This window comes from Musca autumnalis, unplaced genomic scaffold, assembly GCF_047663935.1.
Source record: "Musca autumnalis isolate F117 unplaced genomic scaffold, ASM4766393v1 scaffold_4, whole genome shotgun sequence".
NCBI classification, from domain to species: domain Eukaryota; kingdom Metazoa; phylum Arthropoda; class Insecta; order Diptera; family Muscidae; genus Musca; species Musca autumnalis.
This window is the reverse complement of record NW_027411977.1, coordinates 154,269,294-154,295,216: the sequence shown is the minus strand read 5'-3', so window position 1 is coordinate 154,295,216 and position 25,923 is coordinate 154,269,294. Positions and strand designations below refer to the sequence as shown.

The following is a 25,923-nucleotide window of genomic DNA, read 5'->3' as shown; positions in this document are numbered from 1 at the left end:
AGAAATTTGTCGGAAGTTAACAACCAAAATAAAGTTGTCGTTAAGTCCTACCGATAAGTGTTGTCAACTTTTATTTGTACTTTTCAATCATAAATTTGTGTTTTAATTTGACCGATTTTTGTCGCTAACCAAAAAATGTGTTTGAGAATCCAACTACAGGTGTCTTCTATTTTTCGGTCCTCTTTCATAATCCCAATAATTTTTCCTGTGTTGTACAGCGGAATTATATCAAATAATAACAAAATGAAAACGCAATGCTCGGGACGTTACAGTTTTGTAAAAATAATGCCACTCCTTTATTTCTTTAAATATTTTAAGTTAACAAAAGTTAAACTATAACAATGCTTAATGTGAATGAATGAAGCGATTCAATATTGCAATTTTGAATAAATCAATAATTAATTTTAACTACAATTGAACCTCGAACGATATTTATACATATACAACTATGTAAAGTAAAAAAACAACAACAAATGTATTTATGTGAACCCAATGGTGAAACATTTCAAATAAATATAATACATAATTTATGATGCTTTACTATGGATTTCTGCCTGAGCTTTTTGCATTACTTCCAAAGCACCCTTCTTTATTAATTCTTCAGCTAATTGTTGACCAAGCATGTTACATTTTACATACAATTGACGGTCATGGCAGTCATGCTGATACAGACCACAAAACAGATTATCTACATCTTCGATAAGTATATTATTGGCATTGGAATGAGGTTTCTCGTCGTCGGAGTAATCAAACATTTTAACAGTCTTTTGTAGGAAAGGACATTTGCCCACAGTATCCTCATAGCCTCTTTTAGGAGGTTTCGCACTTAGTGTTATGTCACATTTGCTGTGCATTGATGCAAATGGGCATTTGGATGTAGAAGGAGTTGGGGCACAGTCTACACTATCACCACCCTCACTGGTGTTATTATTAGACATTGGACATTTGCCGGATGCAGCAATTTTAATTTTTGCTTCGTTACCTACAAACGGACACTGACCCATAACATCCTGACCAATGTATATTGGCAATGGACATGCATTGGCAGATGTCTTATCGGCGTCACCTTTCCCATTTTCGGTAATGTTGTTGCCATTTTGCAAATCTTTTTTAGCGTCAACTCCTACAACTGGGCATTTGTTCGCCAAATTAATGTGCTTTTCTACCAATTCATTAATGTTGTAGGAACCAGCGAGTGCTTCTATTTCGGAATCATCATTAATAACTGGGGGGCTATGTTGACTTTGCAATTCGGGACTGCTGTTTTCGTTGGCTCTTGTACGTTTTTGAGGTGGTTCATCATTGCTATTTTCCTCAATCTGTATGGGCTCCGCCAGTGAACAAGCCATATCTTCTCGTATTTCAATGGAACCATCAAGACTCCAAACAGCTCCATCCAAAAGTAAGTTGACTGCGTTGGAACAGGTGCCATCGTTAGCCAAATCGCCTTTTAACTTACTGAATACAGCCACCGGTGCACTACAGCCACCGCCAAGAGTCTTAAGAAAACTACGTTCAGCTAAAATTCGACATGTTGTTGAAAGACACATGAGACTTCGAAGCATAGTCAAAATTTCCGTGTCATTGGCACGGCATTCTACGGCTAAAGCTCCTTGTCCAACGGCATACAGTAGATCAGTGGGTTCTAAAATTTGACTTATACGATCATGCCATCCCATGCGAACCAGTCCAGCTTGGGCTAAAATTATTCCGGAAAACTTGGAATCAACAGCATCCAATTTCGCTAAGCGAGTATTTAGATTTCCTCGTATATCACAAACAACAAGATGCGGATATTGTCTTCGCAATTGAGCAGTCCTTCTCAATGACGATGTACCTGAAAAGTATTTACTCTTAATTGGTGGTTAAAATTATATTTAGAATGTTTTCTTACCAATAACACTTCCCGGTGGCAGTGTGGATATGGTATGACCTTTATAGTCCTTACGGAGCACAAGGGCATCTCTGGCATCTTCACGTTCGAGAACAGCTCCAATTGCCATGCCTGTTGGTAATGCAGTTGGCAAGTCTTTTAGTGAATGAACAACGAAATCCACACCACCGTTGCGTAATGCATCCTCAAGATCTCTTGTAAAAAGACTTTTCTCTCCAATTTTTGGCAGTGATATATTTAAAACCCTGTCGCCAATAGTTGTCATTGTGTCTATAAGAAGAAAATACATGAAATGTCATATTTATATATGTATGTACATGCCACAATAAAAAGTAAACAGATTACAACAACTTAATTCTTAATAAATACATCTAACTTCCAACGAAAGTTACAAAATGTCTCACTTTTCCCATAGTACACTCTTGTAAGCGCGCTTTACCAAAATACGGAGAATATACATATCGCTCATTTACTGAAAGAGTTGAATAACTCAAAAATGCGTTTTCTGAGTTAGCAATTCATATTTTTTCAACGACTTCTACTTTATCCTTCTTAAATTTCTCTAAAACTCAACATGTTGCAGCTTATTTACTACGGGTTTAAAATAATTCAACAAAATTTTTTTTCGAGTTTATGAAGCACTAAATTAAGCTTTTCAAATCAAAGTTGATTTTGCACAGAAATTTAGCAATGATATCCGACTACCTGTTTGCGAAATAGGGTCTAGGTATTTATTTTATTTTTTAAGTAATAATATTTATAATTTGGGAAGTCAAATATTTGAGATGTGTCGCTCTTTGAGTAAATGGGCGATAAAAAAAATCTTAAAATGTTTTTGAAGCTAAATGAAGGATTTTTGATGCATGGATTGAGAAAAAAATTCTCATTCTCAAATCTGTTCGAGATACTAATTTAGATTATTGCGCTCTAAAGTTATGGCGGTTTCAATTCTGATTATAAGAATAAAATCTCATAAAAAAGCGCTTCTTATTATATTGAGAAACATTGTTAATTTATGGCGTCCTACGTACTATATGATTACTGATGTCCCATAACTTTAGTGAAAAATTCAAATTTTCGCGAAAATTAAGAATGAATTTAAAAAAGTTGGTAGTTTGTAACTTGTTTTAATAAATCTCCATCTGTTTATGGGTCTTAAAAATAATTTTAAATATGTACGTAATCTAAACATCGCGAATATTCAAATGAAACCAAAACCATAGAAATATGTTTAGCGGTTTGCATATTATAGCAAAACCAAAAATATACATACATACATATATTCAGCAAATTTATAAAATTTTTGTAAGAAAAAAATGTTTTCAAAATTATTTTGTGAGTTAGTTGAAGAAATTGTAGGAAACATTTCGGGGTTATTCTTCAATTTTAGTTAATTTTCAATCAATTCTCGAAATAATGTCTTGCGGAAGATATGTAAGATGTTTAAACAAATTTTGGGTTCATTTAAATAGGGAATAATCTTGAAATAAAACGGTCTCGGGTTATATACATTTTGAAATGCGTGTAAATCGCGAAATCCTCAAAATCTCATGATGCGCATGCGGTTTACCAATACCACGAATTCTTTTCTTATCATTTGTGCTCAAAAACTTATTTGCACAAAGTGCATTCACTTTTTATGCGCATCCGATTTCACTATCATGGTTGATAGTGAAATACATCGATATAAAACTATTTCATTAAAATCCATCAAGAATCGTGGATGTACATTCACAATCTATTTTTGGTATGCAAAAACGGTAGTTATGTGTCCGTTTCTCAGCCGAAAAGGAAACGATCCACAGAAAACGAGAAAACATCCGCGATATTATCAAAAACATTTTCAACAAATTTTTCAATTTTTTTTTTCAAAAGCAATTATTTTTACCTTCAAATAATTTAGATATTAGAGTTTTTTAATACTCTGGCTGTTGCCACGATTGGTGATTAATACCCCATAAATTTTAGTATTTTGATGTTTGATCCAAGTTTAAGCCAGTTTCGGCATCTTAACTGCATACAGAACAAATATTTTCTTCATATTCGAAGAATTGGATGATTGGCTGATATCAAGGTTTTTTTTTCTACACAATTCCTTAAAAGCAAAATTTAAAGAAATACTTCTGAATTTGCCATACGAATTTGTCTTTAAACGGTTTTAAATCTGAAATGTTTTTAAAACATGCTTCATTTATGTTAATTTCATAGAATATCTGTATAAATAACGTAAATTCCCAAAACTCCTGTGCAAAGTAAATGTAAAATGCGTTTTAGGTTTTGGATACCAGCCATAGTGTAATATCAAAGTCAAAGTCTACATTTCAATCGTAAAAGTTGGCAATTTTGGCCCAAAACTACAGTAAACCTATTTCTATTGTCCTTTTTCATTCAAGTTCCTATTTTTTTAACAATGTTGGCATAAACAGTAAATAATTTAAAACAAATTGTAACATTTCTGTTAATGAATTAACTGTTGGGAATTCAAGAAATGGTAAAAAACACAAAATAGATTAATATAGAGACGATTAACCAAGTTCATTTGACCTTGGTTTGTATGGTCACTCCTATTATTTTGAGCTATATCCAAATCTGAACTGATTTCGATAACATTTGACACATTTATTTCTAGACCAAATTCCGTTGTACATTCCATCAAAAATGGACAGATATAGCGTGTTTGGTGCATCAAATACTTAATTTTTTTGTGTTATTTATTTATACATTTATTTATTATTCATCTTAGTAATTATAACTTAGTGGGTGCCACCGTGGTGCAATGGTATTCACACCCGCCTTGCACACTGAAGGTCGTGGGTTCGATTCCTCGGCCAGTCAACACCAACAATTTCAACGGTGGCGGCAAACTACGCCTCAGTAATGTTGGCGACATTTTCTGAGTATTTCAGCCTTGTACAACTTCTCTACAAGTCGTGTGTTAGACACACCATTCGGACTCGGCGATAAACAGTAGGTCCCATATCATTGAGCTAATATGAATCGGGGTGCACCCATTGATATGAGAGAAGTCTCCCCTGTCCCGACTGGGATGTTTGTGGAACAATTATATAATTATAACTTAGTTACTCCTTTTTGCTTTATATTTTATGCATTTAATATGATTTTATACAAAAAAACATTTCAATTTAATAATCTATGTTTGTTTGGTGGTTGCGTCGGCTTGGTTGGTCTTAAACATTACGTTGTGTGGCTTGGATGGTCTTGAAAATTTCGTTGGACGGATTGATTGACTCGAAAATTTTGTTGGGTGGCTTGATTGACTTGAACATTTCGTTGAGTTGGGCTGTAGAGTTGGGTAATCTAGTTCCTAGTTCCTTGTACTAGTTCCAACACGTATGAGTAACATCATGAAATGTAACGTGTGTTGTTAAGTATACGCAGTTTGTTCAAAGAAAAAATGTGGGCCATTGGAACTGCGAAGTGAACGAGATAGTTCCATATAGTTCCTTTGGCACAACTCTATTGGGCTGACTTCCGTATCGTCAGTTGCAAATGACTGAAAATCTGCGATCTATTATGTTTCTTAACGCCGTTGTATTGAACAACTGCGAAGCTACGTGTTTCAAAACATCATAATTTTTATTTATGTATAATTTTTATTTCTGATACATTTAATTGCATTTTCGGGCAACAATGTACGAGTGTGCAACTGAAATATCTTGACTAAGTTTAAACAACACAAAGCTAATGACAATACGGAAATTCAGCCTTGATTTACTTTTTGGGAGCGTTGACTTAGAACTACTTAACTTGTATTTGCTTCCAAGGCTTGAATGGAAAAACAAGTGGCTTCTGCAGATGTTTAATTCACACATGCATTTGTTTTGTTTGTATTCATATGGTCGGCGCTGACCTATGTCGTGAATTCGTCGTTAAATACATAAAATATAATATGTAGTAAAAATTAATGAAAATGAAGTTCACTTTATCCATAATTATAAACAACACATTTTTTGCATTTGGTTGCTACCGTAGTGCATTCGTAAGAACACTTCTACACAAGTGGGTCTTCAAACACGTCGTTCGGACTCGGTGAAAAAAATATTGAATTACTAAAAATCGAGGTGCACTCATTAATATGAGAGAAGTCTCCCTTTTTCCCTTCAGGGATGTTTGTAGGAGCATAGTATGTGTGTACAAAATTTCCTTAGAAATTTATGCTAGTGCCACTGCCTTCTAAAAGACGACTCAAAAAAAAAAAAAGCTTTGTGAAAAACTCAAAAAGAAACGATTGAAAGATACCCAACGTTTTGAGCTGAAATTTTGTTATTTGTTACAGATGATACATGAAAAGTCGCGTCATGCAGGACAAATATAATAATTTTCAAGAAATGTTTTTTTCATTTTTTAAAATTGTTTTCAAAATACATGTGTATATGTAAAATTATGTATTGAAGATTTTTTGGGATTGCTACAAAGAACACAATTTTCAATGAAAGCTATTTATTTACTTTATTTAATAACATGCAATAACAATGAAATTTTAGGGCCAAACCTATAGCTCTTCGTGTTGCGTGTGCGTTTAAAAATACAAAAACAAAATACATGTAATTCAAATTGAAATACATGTATTTTGTTTATGTATTTTTGAACGCACACGCAACACGCAGAGCTATAGGTTTGGCTCGTAAGCGTAACTACTCCAGGGTAATAATAATTATAAAAGAATAACAATAATTATAAAAGTTGTATCTTAAAAATATGTATAGAAATTCATTGAAGATCGAATACAAAAGTACAATTGGTTGCTTGTGTAGAAAAGTAGTACAACACTAGATTTTAAGTTTCAAAATCTATATATATATATAAAAATGGTGTAAAAAATGTATAGTAACTCATAAAATGAGAACGGCTAGGCCGATTTCTGTAAAATTTTTTGTCAGTTATTCGTATTTTCGAGGAGAAGGTCTTTACGGAAGAAAATTTTGGAAAATCTCTCTGGAAAAGTCGGAAAATTGGAAAAATCGAAAATTGAGTTTTTTAATGAAATTTTATTCTTTAATAGCGAGACGAAGTTCGCCGGGTCCGCTAGTTTTTTATAAATATGGATCTTAATGGTAAATTCACCTTTAAGAGTGTATGTTATAGGGAATGAATATGAATGGTACACCTTGATTTTTAGTTAATTTGAGTTAAGCGGCCCATACACTATCAAATTGGCTTGTCCAACCGATGAACTCCTTCAGTACGTGTGTGCTTGATAAGTGTATGGCAAAGCATGCAACCGTCTTCAATCTGCAACGGAAAACTTAAAATTTTCCTAAAAAAATGAATGAACTTAATTTTTTTTTATTTCTTCACAAACACAACGTTGTTTTTCAAAATTGCTTTTTGAAATTTTTCAAAATAAACCATATTCATCGTGTTGATTGGTTTTCATTTTGAAAACCAAAACTATTTTGATTTTCTTCAATCCATAAAATTCACACACACATTCTCAAATTTTTAAAAATTTACACATACTACTACAAATGTTGACATCAAAATTTGATAGTGTATGGGGCGCTTTAAGAACTACTCTAACGGTATACAATTCAAAAAAATGTTCAAAAACAAACATAATGGAAACCCTTTTCGGAATCAAACGAATGTTTTTCATTTTTTCATTTTTCATTTTTATAAGTCCCGATTTACATTAGTCGAGTTTATTTACGGCAACTTTTCTCGTTCCCCATGGTAGAACAAGAAAAGGTAACAGCAATACCCAGCTGACTAAACTGGGCTATAATGTTAGTGTCAAATTCCTTACGACATTTGTTATATTTATTTCTATGTTCGATGTATATTAGGGATATATATTTTTTGAAGAAAAAATATATTCATCAGAAAAAAACTATTTCCCACAGTTTTGTTTGATGGATGTGTCTCAAAATCGATTGACGTGCCATCGGGTGTTCCGCAAGGAAGTCACCTCGGACCGGTTCTCTTTCTTTTATTTATAAATGACTTGCCAAACTCAATAATGCATTCTAGATTGCTAATGTACGCTGATGATGTCAAGCTATTCATTAATCATAAATCGGAAAAGCAAGCTGATCTTCTCCAGAGTGATTTAAATAGCCTTTTCAATGGTGTAAAATCAACTGTATGGACTTAAACTTAAAAAAATGTAAACATATGTGTTTTTCCAGATCTTCTTCTTTAATAAGGCAATACAATATTAACGGTTCTCAATTATTAACTATAGCATCATTTGTTGATCTTGGCCTTTTGATGGATCGAAAATTAAAATTTAATAATCATGTAATTTCTATTGTTAATAAAGCGCATGGAGTTTTAGGATTTATAAAAAGATGGGCCAAAGAATTTTCAGATCCCTATATAACAAAACAACTATTTACGTCACTTGTAAGACCTATATTAGAATATGGTTCTGTTGTATGGGACCCTCAATACGCAATGTATTCTGATAAAATTGAATCAGTGCAGAAACAATTTTTGCTTTTTGCACTGAGAGGTTTACATTGGAATAGCGATTTTGTCTTGCCTTCATATACAAGCAGGTTAAAATTAATTCGATTACCTACATTAAAAAGTAGACGCACAATGTTAAACACTATGATGGTGCATAAAATTTTAATGGGTAATATTCCCTCGGATTTCTTAATATCATCTATTAGAATAAATGTTCCTTGTAGAACAATTAGAAACTATCAACCCTTATTTAGAGATTTCCACCGCACGAATTACTCTATGGGAGATCCTATTAACAAAATGTGTGTAGATTTTAATTCCATGTATTGTAATGTAGACTTTGGCATGAGCCTTGACCTTATAAAATCTAACATAATTTTATTTTTAAATGAATAGTATATAAAAATGTATTAGTAAGTAACTAACTAGCTGATGAAGTAAATTCTGTAGCTGGTTTTCAATTTCCCTCTCATACCCCATCATGATGCGGATCATGGTGTGTACGCGATCCCTACGTAAAAGGGAGGTCGCCCCCTCGGTCGGCAGGGGAGGGAAAGTGAGGCGTGGAAACGTTCGAAAAAAAAAATAAAATAAAGACTTCTTCATATAAATGACATGTATCCTTCTCCAAGTCCGAACGACGTGCCGCGCACTAAAACACCGCTTATAGTGGCGGTACAACATTTGTTAATATGGTGTGGTATTTTGATAAGTTTGAAAAAATAAAGCCCTAATAAACATGTGTTTTTTGACTTCAAAAGCAAGACATTGAAACAGCTTCTCCTTTTTCATTGAATTTCCAGCGACCTCAAACATATTTGCAATAATTATACTTTCTGCGAGAAATAATGAATTTAGTGGAATGATATGGAAACATTCAAATTGAAAATCTAATGAGATTTCATTCATGTTTTCCAAAATATTCAATCAAATGTGAAAAAATATTAGTTTTTTAAATTCCAATAATTTATAGACATTTCCTTATTTTGTTTACAAATACAACTGGCAGTAACGTTACAAACAAAAACAAATTCCTTTGTGGTTGTTGTTCGAGTTGTATTTGTTGTAGTATTAACTTTACCTTATATTTGTTCTACCATGCTCGTTCTCTTTAAAATTTGCCTCTTGCGTTTATACAAACAATTCTGTTTCGGCAAGTTTGGAAATAACACCAAAAAGGAAAAATATAAAAGGACTTGGCTGAAAATTGCCAGTACGAGCAATTTTTTTCCACTTCTATACACCTAACGTGTCTCTTCTACAAACTGAGACTTGCCGCAAGTAAACTCGCCTAATGTAAATTGGGACTAAGTCTTGTGCCAGATTGAACATTTTCATGAAAATGTTTTCAGTTTTTGGGTAAGAAGGGAGAGATGTACCACCTTCGCCTCCTCCATTTATTACAAAAACAGGCTTTTAATCTTAATTGGCTAAGATTTTGCTTCAGACATAATGTGATATGTTTTATATACTTCATATCTTTTTTATGCGGCACTGTACAAAAAAGAGAAGAAATCAATTTATTAAATTAGGAAAAAATTGAAATATTCTGGGTGGATCTTAATTAATTTTGAAATATTCTGGGTGCATCTTAATTACTTTTGACTATTTGGTTTATAAAAAAGTAAAAAACCATCTGATTGTCACTTTCACCTTAAGTTTTTCAAAAAATTTCTGATGTTAAGTAGGTTAATATAGGTCTTAATACAAGTGTCGTTGTAAAAGGATTCAAAATTTTTATTATTAATTTCTCATTCCACTGAATTGTACTATTTCTTTTATGCAGATCATGCTATTCTTATCACCCTAATTTGACACAAACAAAAAATATTTTATCAGCAAAGTACTCAAATTTCTGACGTTGAAATTGAGTTTTTGCGTGAGTAATCAATTTTTAAGTTTCATTATTTCTTCAATTGTTTCTACATGAACCATGAATATGAATTATATGTATGCTTATGCATAAAAGTATTCGGAGCGTTCCTAGTTGGTGTTTGTATACATTAAAATATTTTCGAATTATGACAATCAATAACCAAGAATTATTGCATGATACTTTCCTTCCGCCAATAATGTTCTTTGCTTAATTAGAATATTTATTTACATAAAGTCAGTCAGGGTGTTATTGGTCTTAATGTGACCTTTGATATTATCAATGGGAATTTTGTTACACAAAAACTTGTAACAATTTTAAACGAAAAATGGTAAATGTAGCAAAACTTTTTCATTTTTGAAGGTTCTAGAACATCGCATAAAAATATATATGTATACTACTTACGTATCTCAAATTTTTTATCCGGATAAAGCTTCTGTAATCGTGATATGACATGTTTAGTTTGGATAAGAGCCAACTGAAATAGAAAATTGATAGGGTGATGTTATTAAGAAAATTATACATATTGATAATGAGTATAGGTTGTAGTAGTATAAGAAGTTGCATGCTTATCAGCGTACGTAAAAATACTTTATGAAAGATTTCCAATGGTTTCGTTTCGTATTTTCCATAGAAACAATACAAAACGAAACATAACCACGTTTTCGTTTTGTTTACATTCGTGAGTGCGAACAAAACGAATAGCGAAAAGTTCTAAACATGAACGATTTATTGAATGATTCGTTTGATGTTTGAAAACATCAACCGTAGTATCCCAACAAACCAAATGTCGGATGTCCGACTCGTCTGTCTGAACAATTTCGGGTGTAACATCGTTCAGATTTCGTTCCGATTTCTAAACGATTTTTCGTAGTGGAAATATTTCAGATTTTATACCGATTTCGGACCGAATGCCGGAAAGAAATTTTTTCCGAATTTCCCAAAGATTTTCTTCAGATTTCGTTACGAAATCGGACCGAAATCGATACGATGTCGCTCCGACATTTCGTTCCGAAATTATGTCCACCAATTCATACAACTTTCGTTAAGATATCGTTACGATTTCGGATCCGACATCGGACGTAGCGTCCGAATTTTGTTCCTATGTCGGTACGATTGGTTTGCTGGGATGTTCCAAGTATGTTGATCTTAGCTGATAGGGTTGTTAAGCAATCAAATGTGTGTGTGAGAGTGTGGCATTAATCATTTCGCACAGCAAATGTTTGCCAAAAATTCTTTTTGTTTCGGTGGTGAATGAAACAACTCGGCAAAGCATAGCCAATGTATATTTCAGTAATCGTACGGTTTTCGTATTTTTGCATTGAAAAGTTTGTGGTATTTGCTCTGTTCCAGACCCTGCAAAAAGCTACTACTTTTTGCTACGATAACATTTTTTGCTTTATGTTATCGAAAATAATAGTAAAAATTAGTAGATTCTTGCAGTACTGGAACAAACCAATTGTTTTGGGACGAAACGATTCAGGGAAACTGAAAAGTTTGTGACTATGTGTGATTGATACGGGAATCGTTATGTTTGTTTGCGTTCATTGATGCTTATAAATATCTAAAAAACAGAAATGCATATCAATCCACGAAAATTAATGAGATGCTTTATAAGTAATTTTTTGTTGGTTCTTTTCCATTGATAAAAATTAAGACAAGAAATATTTGATTTTTCATTACATTTTGAATGAATCCAATTAAGTAATCATTACTCGTAACCTGAATTACGAAAAATTGTCGAATTAGTACTGGAACAGAGCAAGAGTGGTAGAAGTTGGAAATTTTGTGGCTATAAAAAAGTAGTAAATTTTTTATAAGTTATTTTGAAGAAAATGTTGTGAGATAATGATGGGACGCGCTGAAATACGTTCAATAATTATGAACAATAGAATGGGAGTTAATATGGAATGAAATGTTTCATGAATTTTTAGAAGTCTAGATACACCCGCTGTTTTTTTAACAATGATTTTAGTCCCATAAACGGCTTATCGCAGTAGTCCCATAAATCTGGGATTGGTTGATCGGTCAAACATTGGTTTGAGATTGTGGAAGATGTATTTCGTCTACTTGAAACAAATTGGACGAAAATCGGAAAAGTGGAAATTGTACAAACTATTTGTTGAAATCTATAAAGTATCCCATACACTGTGGGCATGCACGCAACATTTGTAAAGCGGCCCATACACTATCAAATTCCGATGAACCCCTTCTGTACGTGTGTGCTTGATAAGTGTGTAGCAAAGCATTCAAGCAGCCTACAATCTGCAACCGAAATCTTAAAATTTTCCTCTAAATATTAATGAAATTAATTTTTTTTTTAAATCTTCACAAACACTATGTTTTGTTTTTTTCAAAATTTATTTTTGACAGCTTTGAAAATAAACCACATTCATCGGATTGACTGGGTTTCATTTTGAAAATCAAAACTATTTTGATTTTCCTCAATCCATAAAATTCACACACACATTCTCACATTTTAAAATATTTACACATACTGCTACAAATGTTGACATCAAAATTTGATTGTGTATGGCCCGCTTAACAGTATTGTTAAATTTTGAAGTTTTTGTCAATGTATGTTTGAGTATTTTAAACAGGATTGAAATCAAAATAGTTTTGATTTTCACTTCCGTTACACATGCCAGTAAATTGGTGCCAATTGAGTACATGTATTATACTCGAAAATGCCGAAAAAGTGTTCGACTGGCATGCAGTTTTCTTGTGTGTTTACACATGCCAGTACAAGTTCAATTCCAAAATTTTTTTAAGCCGCATATAACACACAAAATTGCATTATATTTCAGATTTAAAACACAATTCACAACATATTTTACTATTTTTATTTTATTTCGTTTTAAAAAGAATGTTTTCAGTCATAAACATAATGAATCTGATATTGCCGCCTTTTCAATATTGTATAACACTGTGCAACATTTTTAAGGTGATCTTGTGCAAACAATTCGAACTGAGGATTTTTTGAAAGTACAGACCCAAACGACCAGAAACCTTAGTTGGGTTTTGCTGTGTCAGATCCAGCTCGGATTTTATGGGCCCATCTAAACATGGTTAAATATTGAGTTTTTAAAGAAATTTGGGGCTATATCTCTGAAACCAATGCGAATCTTCTTCTTACCTCTGAAGCAAATTTGTAGATAAGGACAAGAATGAAATATTTGGTGAAATAATGAACTCAAAAAACTACATTTATTGCCTCAAATTTCAAAATATATACAAAAATTCCACAATTTTTATACATTTCGCACCGTATCTCCAAAACCGTTAATTTTTTTGAATATTTTCTTTTGGAAAAATATTCCCTGGAATGTAATACACAACTCTTCAGAACATGTCATTATTGTAAAATACCTCTATGCCGTTGTTTTCAGTACATTTTTCAACGACGATTTAATAAAAATGTCAATAATGTAGTGAAATCTGAAATGCGAGAATAAACTGTTGGTGTGAACTGTGTTTGAAATACGTGTTGTAAAAGATAAGATGCAAAATACCGCTGAAACAACATGAAGTAAGCATTTTAGAGTTTCAGAATGTTCTAAAGAACTGTTGAGAACTTTATTTGGAAGATTTTAGCAAACGGTAACTTGGTTCAACTCCCAATAGTTTAGCCGATACTGACCAGAATTTCAGCAATTATGTAAAATTTTCTTTTTTTTTTTTAGATTTTGATGCCCTAGATGGAGTTTTTCTTATGTGGTTTCTTCAAGAGATAAGTTCTACTAGTTTAGGGCTACAATGTAAAATATGTACTTTCAAAAAATGCACACTAGAAGTTGTTTACATTTTCAGTGTTGCATAGTGTAATCCCAGAGGGGAAATTATTTATCAACCTATATTTGCATGAAAAACATCAAAATTATGTATTTACTAACCACTAATATATTGCAGCTGCCAAGACGTATTATTTGTGTTTAGTAATCTTTTTGAAAATATGCATTAAATCTTTGCATTCTTCAAAGAAACAAAAATGTACATGGATTAAAAAATAGTCTCGGCAACTCTTTTTTCATTTTCGACATATCAAAATTTTGCTGGCATGAAAAATCTAGTGCCAGTGGAGTCGACAATTCAAAAAATGTAATTGTGGTAGTAAAATATTGTGTATGTATGAATTTTTCGAACTGTCACTGGCATGTGTAAAGGTTGGGTAAAGGTTGGGTTTGTAAATGTACCCCTTTCAATCCGATGAATTTTGTTTATTTTTCAAGTTACCAACAAATAATTTTTAAAAACAACAAATATTATTTGTGAGGAAATTAAAAAAATTGGAAAACTTCAACCAAAACTCGAGTTTTGGATGAAAATTCATCATTTTTGGAATATGGATTGAAGGAATGCCACACACTATTCAATCACACACGTATACAAGGGTTCATCGATAGCTGTCCTGCATGCCCATAGTGTACGGCCGGCATAAAATTTATCGGAAAGGTCTTGTCATGATATTAGAAGAGCATATAATCATTCCCGCGGAACGGGAATCATAAAATCATCATTCCCGGGAATCGGGGATTCCCGGCTTTTTTTTAAATACGAGGGTGGATCACTGAGATCATCAATGAGTCACTTGTTCCCGTAAGCCAATTGAGCACACACAAATTTTTTGGGTCTTATTCTTTTTAATACACCTACGACGCTCTCTGAAAATTTGACTCTAGGATATAAATTTATATAAGGTACTAAATGAAACCGGTGTTATATTTCAAGGCAATACTAAATTAGGATTTGTTTCAGGGATAAAACACTAATAAGTAAGAAAAAGCTAATTTTAGTTCGGGTTAGATAAGGCCATAAATTCCAAAAGCGAACTTTAAAATACGAGTTATCAACCCAGTAAGTTCAGTTCAACCAAACGTTAGAGCTGGCAAACAATCGATGGCACTATCGATAATATCGATACTTTATTTTGATTGATAGTTTTTTTCAATCGATATTAAACTGAATTGACTAATTTGTCTTTCAAAATAGTAGAGCAATTGTTAATTTTTACTACGAGAACATTTTTGTCCTTTATATTTAAAAAATAGTAAAAAAATAATAGATTCTTGAATATCTTGAACAGACATATTTTTAGAAAGTGCAAATGTGTCTAGACATCTCAAAATACCCTATAGCATGTGGAATCATTATTTGGGAACTATATAAAATCGGTCCTACAGCTTTAATGGGTTTACTTCACCAGGATCCAATACTGGAAACTTCAGATCTAGAAATATTTTCTTCGCCTCTTTCCAATGTGTGTTGAAACGAAAGGGCGATAGTATCGATAATATCGATAGTATGAAATGAAAATATCGAAACTATCAAATGTTGCGGATATCGATAGTTTGCCAGCTCTTCCAAACGTACGAGTATAGTCCATATTTACATTAGGCAATATTCCTTGCGGCAATTGTCAGTTTGATGGAGAGAGAGAGAGAGTTGAGGCATATGGTAACCCTTTGCCTCTCAACAACCTCTTTCACCCACAAACTGACAATTGCCGCAAGGAAAATTGCCTTATTGTAAATATGGGCATACTTTTAAAACGTTTTAATTTGAATTTTCCCTATGTTATTTTCCTGTTTTATTATTTCTGATGCATTCCTCGCTACAAAACTGGAACTAGTTGAATTTAGTGGCTGGATTTGAAACTTTTTCCACAGAAAGTTTTAAAAAATTAAGTTTTTGTCGTAAATATCCGCCCTTCGACAGGGATTTGAGATTTTCTCATGATGGTAATGTTTATTTTTTTTTACGAACGTTCCCACGCCTCACTTTCCCACCCCAGCCGACCGAGGGTGCGACCTTCCTTTTGCGTAGGGATCGCGTACACACTATGATCCGCATCATGATGGGATATGAGAGGGAAATTGAAAACCAGCTACAGAATCTACTTCATCAGCTAGTTAGTTAATTATTAAAACATGCGTTACACTACTCATTTAAAAATAAAATTATGTTAGTTTTTATAAGTTCAAGTGACATGGAAAAATCTACATTACAGTATATGGAATTAAAATCATCACACATTTTATTAATGGGTTCTCCCCTAGAAAAATTCGTGCGGTGGAAGTCTATATGGGGATTTCTGAGTGAAATCGGACACTTTTTCAAGATGAGGTTTTTGATTTCCTTTATATTATGCTGTGGCGATGCTGCTGATTAACAAAACATTTTAGTATATTTTCAAATTTTTTTTGACTAACGGTTCCAGAGATATCGCGCCTTGAAAAAGTCAAATTCTGTAAAAACTACATGCAAAGAAATACTCATAACTTCTTTAATATTGGTCCGAATTGGACCATCTTTTTTTTTGATTTGTTTGTTTTTTTATCAGCTATCGATAGAAATATTTAAAAGAAAAATACACAGTGGGCTTCAATGCAATTTTCGGGATTTAATATTTAAAATCAATTTTTAAACATGATTGCACCCTTCGATTTTTTCAAAAAAAAATTATGTTAAACTACAATCAATTACAAAAATTTTAAGCCCTATGTGGTAATGGGATTCGGACGATTACTATTTTTTCTGAATTTTTTAAAATTTTTCAATACAATTTTTCCTTTATACCTTTGTCCAAAATTTATTATTTTATTAAAAAAATTAAAAATTTCATTTATAAATATTTGTTTTGATTTTATATTTATGAATTTATCTCAAACATCTTAAAAACTGCGTCATTTTTCGATTTTGAAAATGCATCAGCGAAAATTCCTTTAAAGTCCACTGTGGATTTTTTTTCTATTTTTTATGATAAATATATAATATATAATGATAAATATGTACTCTTAGCTTCAAAAATACAGGAAATACAAATTTTGGACAAAGGTATTAAGGAAAAATTGTATTGACAAATTTTAAAAAATTCAGAAAAAATAGTAATTGTCCGAATCCCATTACCAAATAGGGCTTAACATTTTTGTAATTGAACGTAGTTTAACATAAAATTTTTTTGAAAAAATCGAAGGGTGCAATCATGTTTAAAAATTGATTTTAAATATTAAATCCCGAAAATTGCATTGAAGCCCACTGTGCACTCTTATTTTAAATATTTCTTTCGATAGCTGATAAAAAAACAAACAAATCAAAAAAAAGATGGTCCCATTTGGACCAATATTAAAGAAGTTATGAGTATTTATTTGAACATAGTTCTTTAAAAATTCGATAATTTCAATAGGCGATATCTCTGTACCGTTGGTCAAAAAATATTTTTAAAATATACTAAAATGTTCTGTTGGCTAGGAGCATAAATTGAACCAAAAACAATTGAAATCAAAAATTACTTTTCTCCGAACTGTCCGATTTCACTTGGAATTCCCCATATATAAGAGTTCATAGTTTCTACTTGCTCTAAAAGGAACATTTATTCTAATAGATGAAATTAAGAAATCCGAAGGAATATTACCCTTTAAAATTTTTAGTACCATCATAGAGTTTAACATAATGCGTCTACTTTTTAATGTAGGCAATCGAATTAATTTTAACCTGTTTGTATACGAAGGCAAGACGAAATCACTATTCCAGTGTAAACCTCCCAGTGCAAAAAGCAAAAATTGTTTCTGCACTGATTCAATTTTATCAGAATATATTGTGTATTGAGGATCCCATACAACAGAACCATATTCTAATATAGGTCTAACAAGAGACGTAAATAGCTGTTTTGTTATATAAGGATCTGAAAATTCTTTGGCCCATCTTTTTATAAATCCTAAGACTCCATGAGCTTTATTTACCATAGATATTACATGATTATTAAAATTTAATTGTTGATCCATCAAAAGGCCAAAATCAACAAATGATTCTACAGTTGATAATTGAAAACCATTAATATTGTATTGCCTAATTAAAGAAGAAGATCTGGAATAACACATATGTTTAAATTTTTTTAAGTTTAAATCCATACAATTGATTTTGCACCATTGAAAAAGGCTATTTAGATCACTCTGGAGAAGATCAGATTGCTTCTCCGAGTTATGAGAAATGAACAACTTGACATCATCAGCGTACATAAGCAATCTAGAATGCGCTATTGAATTTGGCAAGTCGTTTATAAATAACAGAAATAGAACCGGTCCGAGGTGACTTCCTTGAGGAACACCCGATGGCACGTCAATCGATTTCGAGACACATCCATTAAACAAAACTGTCTGTGATCTATTTTGTAAATAAGAAGATATCCATTTCACTAAAATAGAATTAAAACCAATAGAATGTAATTTATACAACAAAAGCTTGTGGTTAACCCTATCAAAAGCTTTGCTGAAATCTGTATATATTGTTTCAGTTTGACTACGTTGAGTAAATCCTTTTATTACAGTCGATGTAAATTCTATAAGATTTGTTATGGTTGAAAGACCACTACGAAAACCATGCTGATATGGACTTAGCATGGGTTGGATTTTATGGGAAATTATTGTAGTAATCAATTTTTCGAACAACTTAGGAATAGCACTTAACTTTGCAATTCCTCTATAATTGGAAACATTTGTTAGACTACCAGACTTATGTAAAGGTACAATATAAGACTTTTTCCAAAATGCGGGAAAATTACCAAACTTAAGGGAAGAGTTAAACAATAGAGTTAAAGGGATTGATAATGCATCCGAGCAATGCTTAAGAATTATACTAGGTATCCCTGGACCTGGACTAGGTATCAGGACCTGGGCTTTTTATGGATTTTAAACTTCGCAAACTTTTGGAAACGTCTTGGTATTGTAAGAAAGGCATATAAATTTCATCAATCTGAGATAATTTATAAGGGTATGTATCTCTTAATTTGGCAGGATGCGCTTGAATAAGTTCTAGCAAAAAATTTGCAAAACATTCAGCAATATCATTGTTTTTAGTAAATTCTTGATTATTGAATTTCAGTAAGGAGGGTTTAGACGATGTTTTTCTTTTCAAATTAACAAAATCATAGAAGGACTTGGGATTGGATTTAAAATTATCCTTAACCCCAGCAAAATTTTATGGAAGTGGTTCCATGAGATGCCATGATTTCACTGGATCTTTTGCATTGGTTCAAATGAAGTCGTGAAAGATCCGATCTTTTCATTAGCATTTAAACCCATGCAAAGGAAGTCGTGAAAGATCCGATCTTTTCATCAGCATTTGAATCATTTTTACAGATCACTACAAAAAAAATAGTCGATTTGTACATCCCTACATGTAGCGACATCAAAACAAAAGAGTATACATTTCCAAAAATTTTGTTATAAAATTACAAGTTAAATGTAGGTTCACGAACAGAAATTCTTAAAGGAGTGCTGTTGGAGTCCATGTCGAAATCTGAACTGGTGATGAGAAGATAATAGAAAAGCTTTTGTAAGATGAAACAAAATCAGTGGCTGAGAGTGGACGAAGTAAACTCTGTTGCGGTGCAGCGGCGGTGTTTAGACTGCCAAAGCTGGGACAGCCGGAAGTCAAGTTTCTCACTTAAATTTACAACCTGCCGCTTGCCAAACACATCGTTCCCGAAGTCTGGAAAATAGGCCAGCTACTGAAGCCCGAAAAGGATGCCAGCAAAGTTGAATCTTACAGGCCGATTTTGTCGCCCGTAGCAAGGACCCTTGTGGCTTTAGTTCTTCCACCATCAGAAATAAGTTTCCAGTTGCCGATCAATAGCATAGGATCCATAAGCAGCACAACAACTGCGCTGAAGGCCATCTCCATATTAGCCGAAGACTCACTCAGAGCAAGGTGTGCGATAGAACAGTGATAGTGACACTTGATTTAGCAAAGCCCTTTGATATTGTCAAGCACCCTCGTTGTTTGATGTCATCGAGCAGACTACGCACTGTCCAAGTTTGAAACGTTGGATAATAAATTTTAAGTGTGGATGACAGTAGTACGTAGAATTTAGGATCAAGAAGTCCAAGACCCGTAGAGTGAAGAAAACCTCTTCTGAATTCCAAACGCTGCAGACGGCATTGAGAACGTAACGTATGCGAATGATTGTACTATCTTGGCGTCAGGTGCCTTCCCTGACGACATTTGTGAAAGACTGAGCTCCTTTTTGTCTGATCTTACCATTTTTTCCACGCGAGGAATATGCAAGTACCAGCCAATAAATCTACGGCTTCTCATTTCACTACCTGGGCGGCCGAGTTGGGAACAATAGAGTTGAATGTCATGGTCGATGATAGCAGAATTCAGACCACAGGCCCAGGCAGCCAGGGGTTCTTCATAATCTAGAAAGAGAAGTCTAACGTTACAAGAGAGAACCTCGATCAACAAACCTTTCAACCAGGTTTAAGTAGCATTCACACGAATGCAGTCGCAGATGCAGTAAACAGTTATCGTGTGAATGCGGTCCTTGGAGAACATCCACCATCTATCGCAGCTGAGAAGCGCCAGCTGTCAGGACAAACCAGAGTAGTTTTGGGTCAATACGCTCGGGATGGTGCAGCCGTCAAAATTCCTATAGGGCAAGTACTGATGACACCGTGGAAAACATGCCCCCACGACACACTGCTCCTTTTCAATTGCCCTACCAATCCTGCTAAGAAACTTAAGTTTGCAGCTTTGTGGTTACAAACCATATAAATAGCGAAATAGCCACATTCTTACGACTGATAGACCAAGAGTCAGATTAAGCAGAAAAATGAGAATACAAACACTACTGTTACAACAACGAGAACAAACTGCAAATATAGATGTAAACTTTATGATGATAAATAAATTATAGTTATTTCATTAACTCCTTTGAATTAATAAAATAAAAAAAAATAAAATCATTTTTCAATACAGCATTTTCCGAACAAGACGTGAAAATTACATTCCAAAGGGTTGGTGAAAATTACATGCCAAAGAATAGTGAAAATGTTATTCTTGGGAATTGGTTAAGATGGCAAGCCAAAGGATTGGTATAGATGCCATTCCAAAGAATTGTTGAAGATGCCATTCCATCGAGTTAGTAAAGATGACATGCTTAGGATCTGAAAATGAATTGCATCTTTTGGGGGTCACGCTCTTGTAAAAAGAATGAGTGAAGATGCTGAAAAAATGACATTCCATTTCACTTGCACCCATTCTTGAATAGCATCTTTGGCATCGAACATTTTGCTGGGACCTTATTGAGATACTCATTATATAATCTATGAGATTCTAGCGTATACCTAGACCTAGCAACAGAATAATTGGCATAATCAATCGAAGAACCTGATTTTTTATATTTCCGAAAAAGTTTATTTTTAGAATTTTTTTTAGTTGATAGTTCAGGTGTAATCCATGGATATTTATTAGAATTTGTAACTTTAATAGTTGGAACACATTCAAGCATAAATTTGTTTAGGATATCATAGAATGTATTTATTTTAAGATCAAGATCAGTATTACTATTACAAAGACATAAAGATGTCCAGTTAACAGAAGAAATAAGAGAATTGAGCATTCGAAAATTAGTTTTTTTATAATAAAGGACCGTGTTTAGCATATTACATGGATTGTCAACAAGGAAATGATTATGAGTCATGGTTATACATAATGAAGGATGATGAATATCTTCAGGAATAGATACGGGTGGAATTCTAATTATTTCAAAATAGTGAGTAACATTTACATATGCTAAGTCAAGGATTCTATTGTAACTATTCAGTATATCATTTATTTGATAAAGATTGAGGTCACAAATTCGATTAACAATTTCAGATGTATCTTGATTAACGTCATCTTAGTAAGGATATTTCATTCCCAATATTGTTGATACTTGTTTTTACAGCTATACCTACCTCTCAGGGCGACGTACAAAAATTATTCACCAACCTACCACAACAACGCTCTCTGAGCGTCAGTATTACCCAAATACGTTGAGTTCAAAATCACATTTAAAACACAAAATCCGCGACCGAAACTTACTTAAATGTTTTCATTCGTAAAACAAAAAACTTTCCTTTGCAATGAATTGTTTTTCATGTTTTGTTGGGCTTTTGTTTTTAAAATACAAAACACATACAAACAATAACGTTCTGTCAAAGTTAAATTTTTTCAACTTACAAAAAGTATACGCTCGACGCATGTATTTCGGTAGTTCTCATAAGAATACATGTGTTCTACTTTTTTCACCACACACGCCCTGGGTATACGGACGTATATAGGTATGGGCCCCCTGTTTTTGTAAAACAAATTTTCCGATTCGTTCGTGTTTGTCAACACAAAAACACATTTTGGTTTTTGTATCCATTGTATGTGTGTGTAAACCAAAAGAAACTTTTGATTTCCCTCATATATTTGGTTTTCATAACAAAAAATACAAACGAAAACGTCTGAAAAAGACGATAAATAGATACCCAACGTTTTGAGCTGAAATTTTGTTGTTTGTTACAGAAGTTCGCTGAAAACGCATGCATATGATAGGTAATTGATTTAGCGAAATTTTAACTTACTCATATACGTAAAAATCCGCCATACGGGCCAAGTATCACAATTTTTCCAAAATGTATTTTGACATTCTTTGAACATTTTTTTTTCCAAATTTGTGTGTATATTGAATATTTTTTGGGATTGCCACAAGGAAAATATTTTTCAAAGAGAACAATTAAAAAAAAATTTAATAATTAACATAATGGAAACACTGGTATACAAAGCATTTCGTAATCAATCAATAATCAATAATCAATTTTTTATAAAAACCAAATTTGAGTACGAACGACGATACGTTTGAAAAATATTTTGGCTTAAGTTGAATGTTTTCATTAAGCTCTAATCGGAACCAAATTTTTTCACAGGTAGATCTCGTCGCCCTGATCACAAATATATCGTCACCATAAATGCCCGAAGACGTAACCGACATGAAAATCGAAATTCGTTTTTTTGACGTAATCTGATACATAAAGCTAAAATACTTGCTCTGGCAAAATTTCAAGCTTCTACGTTCAAAAACAACGATCCTATTCAAGAAATGGCATTTCGGAAAATGGGATAATATCGCAGATTTTGTTGTAATGGAGCATCTCAAAACTAAGCAATTCAGCGGTTTTGGTTTCACTACTTATTCCCCTTCGTATATGATCGATATATCCCATATACTCGCCTTTATAAGATTAATATTCCCTAAAACAGTTTTTAATTTTGTAACGTTTTTTGCTTCTCCTGTAAAGTTTTGGTTTTGTGGGTTACGTCTTCGGGCATTTATGGTGACGATATATAACATTTATTGCGGCAGTGCATACTTTTTGAGATATGGGCCTCTGAAGTTCCGAAAATTCCCTTGTTAAACGCCGACTATTTAGACAAAAATTTATGATTTTAAAGGAAATTATGTTTTTTTCCCTAGATTTGCACCTGTCCATGGGTGAAAGCATTAAATCCGCGGTCGAAGGCCGGCTATTTAGAGAAAAATTTATGATTTTAAAGAAAATGTTGTTCCCGTTCCCTAGAGACACTTTTATGATTTTAAAGAAAATAGATTAACGGAAATTATGTTTTTTTCCCTAGATTTGCACCTGTCCATGGGTGAAAGCATTAAATCCGCGGTCGAAGGCCGGCTATTTAGAGAAAAATTTATGATTTTAAAGAAAATGTTGTTCCCGTTCCCTAGAGACACTTTTATGATTTTAAAGAAAATAGATTTGCGCCGGTCCATAGAAGAAAATCTTAAATCCCCGGCCGAAGGCCGGCTATTTAGAGAAAATTTATGATTTTAAAGAAAATGCCGCCGTTCCCGAGATTTGCACCTGTCCATAGGAAAAGTCTTAAATCTCCGGCCGAAGACCGTCTATTTATAATAAAATATATAAATATGATAGTATATTCCTTAAATATGATAGTATATTCCTTAAAATATATAAATATGATAGTATATTCCTTAAATATGATGGTATATTCCTTAAGCTTTACAATAGTGCCCATATTATCATTATCCGTTCAAAAATAGCGAATATAGGTACATACAAAGGAATTTTCGGAACTTCAAAGGCCCATATCTCGGGAAGTATGGACTTCCGCAATAAATGTTATATATATTTGTGATCAGGATGACGAGACCTATCTGTGAAAAAATTTGGTCCCGATCCGAGCTTATGAAAACATTCAACTTGCTCCTTTATTCATTCAATCTGGTCTTCAACAAGTCGACCAACTATTTTTTGCAGAAAACCCGACATTTTTATCACAACTATTTGTCATTAGTGTGAAAACAATTACTTGACAAACTGTTTCTGACTAATCTACCAAAAGAGATCAAAATTCGAAATATTTCGAAAACAAAATTTGTATGACAAGGTAGCATGGTTTTTGCTTTATGTTTTTTGATAAGAGATATAACACAGCTTTGAATAAGCTAAATTAAATTACTAGTATCGGAATATATGGTTTTAATAAAGAGTTTTTTTGTATGTACTTGATACATTCATAACAGATGTGAAACTATGCAATGAAATGTTGGTTATTTATGTTGGTTTTTTTCTTTGTAGATTGACCTTGAACGAATTTAACTAATTTATTTTGTGTGCGAAAAATATTCATTAGAGAGTGTGTGCGTTCTCAAATTTTTTGGTTTGAATCACCGAATCACCATTCACACTTTTCACTGGATTGCAACCTGTTACTCCATGTTGTGAACTCAGCCGGACTTTAATTAAACTTCTACCACCATTCATGCACACATTCAAAGCCATTCAACAATGTTTAGTTCCAAACATGTAAAACCTTGGCTGGCTATGCGTGTGGAATCAAATTCAATGGATTGCTGCATTTGTTGATAGATATTTTTTTGGGTACAATCACGCATAACAGATACTGAATTTTTGGTTACATGTTGTATAACACAACAGCTCTTATAGGCAAGTATGTGCTAAGAAACAGAAAATGGTACCTAAGACAGACGAGAAATACTGCGGACTTCAGAGCTCACCGTCCGTGATATGTGTGTATGCATATTTGAAGCACTTGAAAATTAATTAAGTCAAATCAAATAATGAATTGCAAATCGTATTACTTACCTCACTCTTTCTAGAGCCAACGCGTATTGGTTTGACCCCACCAGTCATGTCTGTCTGCTTACAATTGAAACTCCGGATGTACGTCTCCTAATGAAAATAAATGTTTATTTGCTTCTGCGGAAGTGTAATGGATGGATTCTATAAACTCCAACTTCTAAGACGTGTCATTTATTTGATAAAGGTTGTATTTTAAAGTATCACGATTGTTCGAAAACGACGAATAATAGCACCTATTAAAACGCGGACAACAACAAAAACACCGACAACCATTCAGACCAACTAACGTGCTCCAACTAAAATAAAAAGGCTCCAAATAAAAAAAGAATCAACTAGGGATACGCAAGTCGACTTTCGATTAATCGACTTTTAGGTTGGAAAAGTAATAAAATTTAGCGGGGTACACACTAGAGCTGGCATAAAATCGATTTCACTATCGATAATATCGATTTTTTTAAATTCAATATCGATAGATAGTTTTGCCTATCGATATTATCGGAATAAAACCCCTAACCTAAAATTCATTGATATAAATAGAAATTTCGCTTATTTTCGGTTTTGTGTATGTGAGAAAGTAAGTCCGTAGTCACACGTAGACATTTTTCGGAAAAGTAAAATGTATTTTTTTATATTTTTACAAAATAAAATAAAAAAATACAATTCGGCCATTTCCCCGCTATATGGAAAAAGTCTTATATTGTACCTTTACATAAGTCAGGCAGTCTGACTAATGTATCCAATTATAGAGGAATTGCAAAATTAAGTGCAATTCCTAAATTGTT

General features: G+C 33.0%; 1 protein-coding gene across 1 annotated transcript; it reads right to left on the bottom strand.

The window, feature by feature from the left end:
- Positions 1–266: 266 nt before the first annotated feature.
- Positions 267–25,517, bottom strand: Hmbs (porphobilinogen deaminase-like protein l(3)02640). The gene is made up of 4 exons (XM_073980714.1): positions 25,145–25,517; positions 10,605–10,677; positions 1,895–2,164; positions 267–1,837 (listed from the first exon to the last, which is right to left on the bottom strand). Exons 1-4 carry the CDS (start codon positions 25,190–25,192, stop codon positions 528–530), a joined length of 1,701 nt encoding a protein of 566 aa, XP_073836815.1. The 5' UTR covers positions 25,193–25,517; the 3' UTR covers positions 267–527.
- Between the last annotated feature and the right edge of the window lie 406 nt (positions 25,518–25,923).

Coding starts and splice junctions, on each gene's coding strand:
- Hmbs (XM_073980714.1), bottom strand. CDS start 25,192: ATGACTGGTGGGGTCAAACCAATACGCGTTGGCTCTAGAAAGAGTGAG. Junction 10,678..25,144: donor TTGGCTCTAGAAAGAGTGAG/GTAAGTAATACG, acceptor TTTCTATTTCAG/TTGGCTCTTATCCAAACTAA. Junction 2,165..10,604: donor GGATAAAAAATTTGAGATAC/GTAAGTAGTATA, acceptor TTCTTCTTATAG/ACACAATGACAACTATTGGC.